Consider the following 10,255-nt stretch of genomic DNA (forward strand, 5'->3'; position numbering starts at 1 on the left):
TATATAAATGCATTATTTTTTGCTACAATTTCCTCCTTGATTTTACGGATATTGTTCAATCCCTATGCTATAATCTGACGAATCTATCCAACTATCCCAACCTTGGCTGACCCGGCGTAGCATACGGATCTCTCATCTCATTCTCTTCCTCAACTTCACCCTCTAATCCCCTTCCCTTAGGAAATCTCGTTCGTTGTGGCTGTGTCGGTAATCTACCAAGTTTTGCCAATTCATCTCTCACATTGCCCCTCATAGGTCCTGATTCTGCTCCATCTCTATTATATCCTGGAGGGACGTATCTACCCGTACTCTGATCCCGCGCTTCTGACTCTGGAGATCTCAAATCTGTAGGTGAGTTGCCCCCAAAAGTATCGAATCCAGAGAACATCGGATCGGAGGGAGGAGCGTTATCCTGTATTTCCCCGTTGGCCAGTGCGTTGGCTCGTGCTTGGGCGCGTACTTTGAGGATCTCGGAGATGAGGAGTCCTCGGGATGTGGAATATGATATGAAGGCTGAGGAGACTGTTTGATTAGGATGTCAGCGGGGTCTGATGATATATAGTAGGAGACGAAAAGATCACAACGTTGCAAGTTAAATGGGTACAACAGTGAGAAGGCGGGATTGATGATAGCTTACTCACATAAGAAAGTTAAGGAAAGTGCGTTTCTAGAAGGTGTCTTAGGCATGAACCTCTTAACGAGATATGCTAATACGCACCATCAATATGTCAGCTACATCTCCCTGTAGATAGCGTTTGGATAGCTCACTTAATACACCACCACCTACTAAACCAGTGATCATACCTCTCTCTGTTGTCCTCCTATTCAACCTTTTGTAATCTTCCAACGTCATTATACTGCTAGCTGAATTTGATCCCAGCTCGATAGTCTCCTGATGGCCTGATCGGGGATCGAACAACACTAATTTCGGTTGAGGCGAACGAGGTTGGTTGGATCGATCATTGGGATTGGGATTGGGATTGGGGAGTCGGGAAGAGCCCTCCATAGGTGTAAGAGATCCTACTTATCATACTATTATCAGCTTGAACTGGTTCTCACTCAGAACAGGGCAAGGATGGTGGCAAGTGAAGGACAAACGTACCATCGTCGATCGGAGTTGCGGAAATATCAGCTTCTCTCAATGGCATGTTGATTTGTGGGTACTGAATACTAGCTGTGTGTTATTTCTGGGTCGAGATGTCAGAGGACGTCAGTCACAGTGATATTTGAAGTAGTGTGAGGTATGTATGTAAGAAGCGTTCAAAACTGTCTTTCGCCATTTGTAGAGTGTTCTACGTCACCGTAGCAGTTGTTCTCATCATCGGATCAAGGCACCAAACAAAGATTCACCTCCACTTCCGTCGGATTGACTCTTTTGACGGAACCAAATTATATATGTTGACTGTGAAGATATCTTAGATGAATGAATGGAAAGTATCGAAGGGCTCCTTCTTCCTCCTCCCAGCCATTAGTACCATCACATCCAAGTAGGAGACAGTGCTTTGGACGACGACACACAAGTTATACTATTTCCTCGAGCCTCTCCGATATGCCAGCACATACACCTATCCCCTCCATCCCTGGTATCGAACTCACCGACCCCCAAATAAAAGCCTTCTTGGCCCAGCGAGTAGCAGACCTATGCGGATTAAACCAATCGAAGTTCCCAGGTTCCCAACCCGTTTCATTCCAAACTTCATCTTTGGACTTGTTGGAATCGAAAGATTTCTGGGTATGTGAGAAATCGGATGGAGTGAGGATATTGGTGTTTATCGTTATGAATGGGATGACGGGTAATCAGGAGGTTTGGTTGGTGAGTATAATTCTGATCAGGCTCTTCATAGCATCATCATCTGCAACTCTACTATGACATTTTGGGTTACCTAGATATCTTAGAAGAATAGCTGACTGTACATACGCTGTATATAGATCGACAGGAAAGAACGGTACTTCAGTGTACAAGACCTTCATTTCCCACATCACGAGAATCGTGGTAATCCCTTGGGCGAAACTATATTAGATGGTGAATTGGTTATAGATATAGATCCAAAGACTGGAAGTGTAAGTGAAATAGCTAGAACAATACCCTCAAAGTGGTGTTTGAGCTCTTAAGTCTAAGCTGATTTTCCATATGACCGAACTGCAGGAGACGTTACGATTCTACGCATTTGATTGTTTAGTGATTAATGGGAATAACATCATGAAGAGGTCGTTATTATCGCGGTATGGTGTAAGCTTCACCCAGTATCCCCATTATATCATATCTACGGATTAAAAGCTTATATGTTTGGTTGTGGAAAATAGCGATTGAAAGAATGGGTGATAACGCCTTTCCAAAAATCCCTAAGAGATTTCCCAGAATGGAAAGATGCTTTACCCTTTGAGTGAGTTAGCTATCTTTCTGACAAGCAGTAAGGAGATGGTAGCTGACGATGCGATATTCAGGGTGGTTGCAAAGGAGCAAGAGTTGTCATATCATTTAGGACACGTACTCAAAGTTCATATACCGAAATTACAACATGGTCACGATGGGTTGATCTTCACTTGTACAGAGACGGAGTATGTGCCTGGAACGGACGAGAATATGTGAGTGGAAGGAATGCATCATCATCCTATTCTGTATCAATCTCAATTATCGATTGATATCCCTCATGTATTTCCATTTATGATATTCATACTGATGCTGAATGTTCTGTTCCCGTCGACTAGCCTCAAATGGAAACCACCTTCTGAAAATTCGATAGATTTCAAATTGGAGTTACGGTTCCCACCTTCCATCTCGAACCACGACGAACCTGATTATTATGCCAAACCTGAGTTCTTGCTGTATACGTGGCTAGGTGGTGAAGATTACGAATATTTCGATATGATGGGAATGGAAGATGAAGACTGGGAGAGGTAAGTTGGATCATAAATCATAAAATCAATTCTCTCAGTTGCGATCTGGTTTGATAATGGAGGGTACGATGGTGACGAGACATGAGCTGATGTAGATTGAATTATCATTTTGCGTTACGTAGGATGAAAGAGTCGGGTGAACAACTCGATGATAGGATCGTAGAAGTGACTTGGGATACCGAAAATGGATATTGGAAAATGTTGAGAATCAGGGATGATAAGAACAATGGGAATCACAAGTCGATTGTGGATAAGATCTTGATTAGTATAGAAGATGGGGTGGAGCTGGATGCGGTGAGTTTGCAACCTGTACGAAATACATGGTACACAACCCCTATCGTTACAATCGTCAAAGTTTGTGTAGAGTAAATATGTGTATAATCTCGTTTGCTAAATTCTCCTTTATAGCTCTTATCGAAAACCGATTCAATCCGAACAGCATGGAAAACGAGAGAACAACAGAGGAAATCCGGTCAACCCCCTCCACCTGCATCTGCTCAACGTAGACCACCCCAATCTCAAACACAACAAGCTCAGCCGCCTACACCTGGTGGGACAGGAAGACAGGGATATCCTATCACACCTGGATCGATGGGCTATGGTGGACAAGGTCAAAGTCAGCCTCAGGCTCAAGGACAGAATCAGGGTTTGGTAGCTGGACTGAAAAGGTGATAAAGCATATTTGGAAAATTCAACGATGGAGTGGATTGATTAGGTCAGGTAAGGTAAGGTTAAGTTAGGTCAAGTTTAGATGCCTGTTGTATATAGATGTATATCATTCTCTTGTCAATGTCATTATGCATATACTATTCTAGCACTGGTTTACGTATACACAAGTTACATACTGACTACGGTAACTACGCAACTACTCAGGTGATCAACATAGCAGTGATACAAGGAACCAACATTTTCCACTGACATCCAAAATATCAATACCAATCCCAAATACCAAAACCTATAAAACATATATACTATTTCAACATGCTTTACGCAAACATTTCAAGTGTATTTACTTTCCCTCCGATTCCGCTACTTACCTTTTTCCACAACCTCAGTAACCCTAATTACCGTCCTCAAATTAGCCAATCCCTCGTCCTTCGTCATCAACTTTCTAACTTTTTCGTTATTCCTCTCTTTTAGATATTCGATTTCTCCTTTAGCTTTCTTCCAACGTTTCTGAAAGTTATGAAGTATGTTTACCATATGTATCCAAAGCTTCTTTTTGGGTTTGACACTTTGATTCCAAAACTCTATATTTATCTTCAAGTTGAGTCCTTTGTAAATCTTTAGTCATCAGTCCATTTATATGAATTCGATATTCATTTTCTCTCCGTTTCATACTTTCAATCAACCCACGATTCATTTTTGACGCCTCTTCTTCGTGTATGAGCGATAACGAAGTTTCATGATGTGCTGAACGTTCTTTAGTTAGCTGTTTGTTCTTCTCTAGGAATTTCCTTTGAAGCGATTGTAAAGATTGACGAAGTAGTTCATTCTCCCTTTTCAATGAATCAGCATCTTCAACCGGTCGGACTGGTTGTGGAGCAGCCCTGGATAGAGAGGATGAGGGTGATTCCATAGGGACAGGAGGTATAGATGGAGTCGACTTCGACTTGTTCTTTCCCTTTGATCTCTTCTTGGGTGAGACATGCGACATCCAAAGAGGTACTACTGATCCATCCGTGGGCTCATCGATACCCCGATGGCCCGCCATAGTCAGTCTAGTGGTAGTTCCTGGCGAGTAAGGATGAGGTTCTCCAGGTTGCCAATCGAGATGTTTCAGTGATGGTGTTTGCGCTGGAGCTGGAGGGGGTGGAGGTTGATGGTATGATATTGGACCGGGAGTCAACTGGATAGGACGTGAGTGAGGTGTATGGACCGGGTATGACGAGAAGTACGATGTAGATTATTATGTCTCTCTTGATAGCCTCTGTAAAGGAGCGTAATGAGAGTCGGAAGGAGGGGGCGACTTGGGCATTGGTTGACGAGGGTGTAACGCAGGTCGAGATGATTTGGGGTTCAATGTAGGCTGGACAGGTTGAGTGGACAATGATGTATGTGACGTCGTAGTGGTTTTCGACCATAATTGAACCCCATTCGTCGATGAGGTAGCAGGTGCGGGTGTGAAAGATGTTTGAGAGATTGAGGAGGGTCGGGAAGTGGAGGGTAGTACAGACAAAGAGAACGTAGAAGCTGAATCCACTGGTGAGGGACTGGGCTGACTAGACATTTTCCATGGTAAATCTCGACTTCCCGCCTTGTTGTCATCTTTCAGATACAACTCTTTCATGAACTTCGGTTTAGCATCCGTCCGTGGTTTTCTCTGATGTTTGGGTACAATTCTCGTTGAAATCTCTGGTCGAGTCGTCAGTAGAGGTTTCGAAGGAGGTAAGAGACTTTCAAATGAATTCGACTTGTTCTTAGATGGAAGGTGGTTTTTGACCATACCTCGTATGGAAGAATCGCGATAAAAACTGGGAGTGGGTTTCTTACTCGATCTGTCTAGGTTTAAAGCACTGGAAGATGGTCTTTTCAAGTTGATCTTCAATGACAGGCGAGAAGTAGATGAAGAGGAGGTTATCGCTTGAGTAACGATGGGTTGAACAGGTGATGAAGGTGCTGTAGATGATGACGAAGGGAGTTTAGACATGGTGGGTTTGTTAGATTTGGACTTTGTAGGACTGGAAGAGGAGGGTTGGGAACAGACGAGATCTAAGAATGCTCCTATGTCTTGATCATCGTCTGAAATGATGTCGGTGGTAGAAGACGGGTCCATCGAGGGCATTTCATGAGGAGGAAGATGGTCAGAGGCTAAAGTATCAATATGTATGGACGTCGGTCGAGATGAGATGAATGATGAATGTTGAATGACACATGTGAAAATAAAAATGAAACATTACTCTCTAGTCTTGGTGACGCATTGACCCTCGCGAGTTGAGTAATGACCAAGATCAGACGCGTCGAGCCTAATGCCCCCGCAGATCACGTGGTGCTCCGGCAGAAAGCTATGATGGAGTCGAATCAAGCTGACTGACTCTACAACTGAATATGAGTACAGTACTTCTGTTATGATGACCGTACAGCTACAAGAACGTACGCTGCTGATGCAGGGAAAGGCCGAGGTGATCGATCCGTGTATTTCACCTATCGCTGCTGAGTCACTACTAGAGGTCCAGTCGACTGACCACCACCACCGTTCAAAGCCATGTATCAGACTTGCAAAATTTGAGCTGTTGCTCGTGAGGATGAATCAAGATGGTCAGATCCTACAAAATACGAGATGTATAGAGCGATGATGACAAGTTGAACCAAGGAATGTGTGACGACGTAAAGCAGCCTTGATAGTAGGCGTCTTACCGGTTACTACCGTGTGTACCTCACTGAAATTTCACCCAAAGATAACCAGGTGGGAATGACGTTGACATGACATATCTCATTTCTCACATACTCGTACTCCTTAAAATCGCTATGTACAATACAAAACGCAATACACAACACGGACGCAAAAAGAAGTACCTATGTCCCCTAATGTATCTCAGCCGCTCCATCAGCTTGTCCATCCAATCCATCCACTCCATTGGCCTTCTCCTTCTCCACATGCGGTGCAGCTCTTCGTTCTTTCCCACTCGTCAGGTACACACTCGCCCTCATCTCCAATAATGGATCATCGGAAGGTTCGACCCCTTTGACTCTGGGGATAGGATCGAATATGATATTCTTTTGTTCCTCTTCATCATGTTGTGATAATCCATTAAATTCAATTACACCCAAATCCTTGATCTTACGATCATCAGGCCATTGGTTGGTAATATCATTAGTCGGATCTCCATCTTGTCCAACTTGTACCATCAATCTAAATTTCACTGTTTCTCCTCCGGTTATAGTATCCTTGAATTGATCGAAGAGATAATTTTCCGACTTGGACTTGACTTGTTCATTTTGCAAGAACAACTCTTCTCCTAAGAAAGGATGGATCTGATATCGTACGACCGTAACTTTCCCATCCCCATCAACCAATTTGAAAGCGTTAAGAGCATAGTATCTTTGAGTATCGAATCTCTCCGGATGGGGTTTAGGATATTCGACGAATTTCTTTGTCTTTTCATGAGTAGCTAAGAATTGTCCGATAGTCCCATCACCAAGGGAACCGAGGAACTCCAACATCTCTTGACCTGTTTTAACTGGGAATAAGGGAACGGCATGAGAGATGATATCTGTATGTTTCCTATCTCCATACACGAACCTTAGAGCGAAACCAGCAGGATTGGCATTATCGTCGGTATCGGGTATTTTGGGTATACCAGTGTTATTTGAGAATCTACCGATGATAGGTGTAGAGGGGTTATTGAAGTGCGGTGCGATGGAGAGTCGCGATGCGAGGGGGGTTGGGGTGAATGTACCAGTGAGTAAGAGCCCCTTGGCGTGTACTATGTCGAATTTCCAGGAATCAGCTCGAGTTTGTGCATTGAATTGGATATTTGGGAAATGTATGAGATGTGCTACACTCACCCGGTCGATATCCTGCAGGAGTATGGAAAGCACCTTTGAGAGTCTCGACGAGTTTAGTACCAGTCTGAACGACTGTAGGGTCTTGTGATTGAGGCATAGTGTATGAGATCGATATCAGTATGCGAAGATGGGAAAGATGTAAAGAAAGGATTCTGATAGGTCGATGCCCATTATATATGGGTGGGAATGACTGACGGGGATACGGTGATACGGGCTGGTTGATGAGTCATGGTCAAAGGAGTCGCACTAGCGGGAGGTCAAGGAAGACGACCAGTATGTATGCGTGTGTATGTATGTGTACACATCGTTATCCATCGGATCAGCAATGATGCATCAATCATTTCTATCAAAAGATAAGGTACTGTCTGTCGTGATATTCACTGTACAATCCAATAGTGATTTAACTTAGCTTATCAAATCGAACAACATCCGTTGTGGCTACCCATTGAAAAAGTACACTTGGGCGCTGCCTCTCTACACACCAATTTTCTTCTTCTTAAGCAAGAATGGTGAAGATACAAATCATCCTAAGTCTCAGACATGATCAGCGGAGATCATATCCACTGTACTGTACACAGATACCATACTCACAAAACTCGTATCTGGCAAAAGGATGTTTTGGTTTCTCTTTCTCTTTCTCGTTCTCCCCTAAACCTAAACCGGATACTTTCCTTGTTCTCCTGATCGTCTTCTCCTTCAGAGACTTATTGGGTGATTTCCTACCACCGCGTTTATCAATCTCAGGTTCAGGTGAGCTACTCCTTCTCCGTTCTAAGTCCAGATTTAAATTCTTGTCTACCTCTTTCAATCCATGATTCTGATATCCATTCGTCCTGACCCTAACGGACTTCTCCCAGTTGTTAATCCTATCTCTTACAGCTTGATCAATCTGGTTGATATAAGGTTTCAACCCATTCGACCAATTCAAAAATTCCTCTCTTTGCAATCCCATCAAAATCTTTAATGCTTTCTTATTAGCTTTCTTAATCTCTTCAATCTTCTTTTCATGTTGTTCCTTCATCTTATGATTTTCCATCTTCAACCTCGAATTCGATTCCCTCTCTTCCTTTAATTGCTGTTTGACTTTTTCTAACTCTTTCAATTCTTTCTTATGATCCTCCATCAGCTTATCTACCAGATTTAAATCTTGAGCTGAACGTCGTGAATCAGATAAATTCCGTTCCGAGATTGAATGTTTAAGTAGATGGAGGTCATTATCTACCCTAAGATATTTGGATGTCATTCGTGAACTCGATGGTATAGCTATTGCTATGTCCTCACGAGAGGTATTGAGATCGCTGGTTGATTTGTCCAAAGATGTGATTAAGTCGGTAAAGAGGTTATCGAATACTGTTGGACGTTTTGGTTTGGGTGAAGGGACGGAACGAGATAGATGATTTGAGTGGGGGAGAGGATGGTGATGGGGAGGAGGGAGGTAGTACGTTGGAAGGGTCGAGGAGGGCATCGAAGATCGCTGCTTGTTGTGACTGCTAGTATAACGTTGATGGACTGAGAGTACTGTAAGGACCAAGTTCCCACGAAAGCTTGTACCAGAATGAGATATCCAGGGATGAAGTAGTTATTTATCCTTTATGACTATTCCCGTATGCAAAGTCAAATTGGAAGTACTCGTATCTCAAGCAACCTCAACCCTGACAACATAGCATCTTCAAACTGTTTGTTTACTCCTAATATCTGAGCTTTGACCATCAAATCCATCTTTGGTGCGCTTTGACCCTCGAACGCACAGACACCTATCATGTTGAATGAGTCCTCTACATGTGGTCATCGTAAGCCTACTTCCTCATCGATGGACATGGACGTGTAAGATGACCTAGAACCGTTTTCATCATTGCATACCATCAATATGAGTCGCCTCGTGGATCAACATCATTAGTGCAGACTCACAGACAGACAAACAATCAAACAATCGCATTCAATCGGTCAGTGGATCGATATGGTAACGTCAGCTTATGACAACGTATAAAACCACACACTGATTCATCATCAATTGCATTTCACTCATTCTCTCAACACCTTCGTGTTCATCCAAGCTAATTCATAACAAACAATCCACAATACAACTTGCAATCTGTGCCAACAACGACATGGACTCTTTACGTGAACCAGCCAAATCAACTCGTTGGGCTACCGTACCGGAGACACCACCTGATCCAAGAAAGCCAACTGCAATTCGGACTTCAGCCTCACCCAACAAACGACCTCGAACGGACCACAATCCTCCTCTTACCCCACCTCTTACCGCATGTGCCGACCTCACTCTTCAAGATCCTTTTATCGATAAGACCGAGAATGTCGACGTCAATCCCTATGATAAAATCGAGCATGATCTAACGTCACTTTTAAATATGAGGTACGAGAACGACGAAAAATACCAAAGGTTGAATCTCCTGGCTAAAAAAGCTGTTATTGAGAAGGAAAGATACATGTCCGAGAGATCAGCTACGAAAAGACAAAGTCTAGAGGACATCAATGAGAGTTTCAAATGCTTGAAGAAGGAATACGATTCGGTAATGGTAGAATTAGTGAATGAACGAATATCAAATGAATCGAATCAAGTGGAACTGAAAAGGTCGCTGGAGTATACGGACAAGCTGAAGAGTGAAAATGACCAGTTGAGAACACAGGTGGAACGATTCAAGAAGATAAACGAGGATCAAAGGAATGAATATGACATGAGGATACATGATGGATTGAAAGATAGGAGTAATTTAGCAAAAGAGAAAGCTAATCTGGATAAGGAGAGGTTGAAGTTGGAAGGCCAGATTCATAGGTTGAGGATGGAGTTGGAAAGAGGAAGAATAAGATAAAGAACGAGAATGAAGCG

At 43.1% G+C, this 10,255-nt stretch overlaps 7 protein-coding genes across 7 annotated transcripts; 2 read left to right on the forward strand and 5 right to left on the reverse strand.

Annotated features, from left to right (window-relative positions):
• Window positions 1-91: 91 nt before the first annotated feature.
• Window positions 92-1,148, reverse strand: V865_008511 (uncharacterized protein; the record flags this gene model as incomplete). Its single annotated transcript, XM_066232246.1, has 4 exons — window positions 92-522; window positions 642-707; window positions 769-1,020; window positions 1,103-1,148. The coding sequence occupies 4 exons, from the start codon at window positions 1,146-1,148 to the stop codon at window positions 92-94; spliced, it is 795 nt and encodes a 264-aa protein (XP_066088343.1).
• A 401-nt stretch (window positions 1,149-1,549) lies between these two features.
• Window positions 1,550-3,570, forward strand: V865_008512 (uncharacterized protein; the record flags this gene model as incomplete). Its single annotated transcript, XM_066232247.1, has 8 exons — window positions 1,550-1,813; window positions 1,930-2,061; window positions 2,147-2,230; window positions 2,305-2,384; window positions 2,446-2,586; window positions 2,710-2,898; window positions 3,021-3,192; window positions 3,307-3,570. 8 exons carry the CDS (start codon window positions 1,550-1,552, stop codon window positions 3,568-3,570), a joined length of 1,326 nt encoding a protein of 441 aa, XP_066088344.1.
• Window positions 3,571-3,927: 357 nt separating this feature from the next.
• V865_008513 (uncharacterized protein) lies at window positions 3,928-4,612 on the reverse strand (the record flags this gene model as incomplete). Its single annotated transcript, XM_066232248.1, has 2 exons — window positions 3,928-4,172; window positions 4,255-4,612. 2 exons carry the CDS (start codon window positions 4,610-4,612, stop codon window positions 3,928-3,930), a joined length of 603 nt encoding a protein of 200 aa, XP_066088345.1.
• Window positions 4,613-4,807: 195 nt separating this feature from the next.
• Window positions 4,808-5,683, reverse strand: V865_008514 (uncharacterized protein; the record flags this gene model as incomplete). The annotated part of the gene is made up of 1 exon (XM_066232249.1): window positions 4,808-5,683. The coding sequence occupies one exon, from the start codon at window positions 5,681-5,683 to the stop codon at window positions 4,808-4,810; it is 876 nt and encodes a 291-aa protein (XP_066088346.1).
• Window positions 5,684-6,423: 740 nt separating this feature from the next.
• Window positions 6,424-7,504, reverse strand: V865_008515 (uncharacterized protein; the record flags this gene model as incomplete). Its single annotated transcript, XM_066232250.1, has 2 exons — window positions 6,424-7,325; window positions 7,408-7,504. 2 exons carry the CDS (start codon window positions 7,502-7,504, stop codon window positions 6,424-6,426), a joined length of 999 nt encoding a protein of 332 aa, XP_066088347.1.
• A 447-nt stretch (window positions 7,505-7,951) lies between these two features.
• Window positions 7,952-8,872, reverse strand: V865_008516 (uncharacterized protein; the record flags this gene model as incomplete). Its single annotated transcript, XM_066232251.1, has 1 exon — window positions 7,952-8,872. One exon carries the CDS (start codon window positions 8,870-8,872, stop codon window positions 7,952-7,954), a length of 921 nt encoding a protein of 306 aa, XP_066088348.1.
• Window positions 8,873-9,515: 643 nt separating this feature from the next.
• V865_008517 (uncharacterized protein) lies at window positions 9,516-10,238 on the forward strand (the record flags this gene model as incomplete). Its single annotated transcript, XM_066232252.1, has 1 exon — window positions 9,516-10,238. One exon carries the CDS (start codon window positions 9,516-9,518, stop codon window positions 10,236-10,238), a length of 723 nt encoding a protein of 240 aa, XP_066088349.1.
• Between the last annotated feature and the right edge of the window lie 17 nt (window positions 10,239-10,255).

The sequence above is a fragment of the Kwoniella europaea genome, chromosome 3, assembly GCF_036810445.1.
Source record: "Kwoniella europaea PYCC6329 chromosome 3, complete sequence".
NCBI classification, from domain to species: Eukaryota; Fungi; Basidiomycota; class Tremellomycetes; order Tremellales; family Cryptococcaceae; genus Kwoniella; species Kwoniella europaea.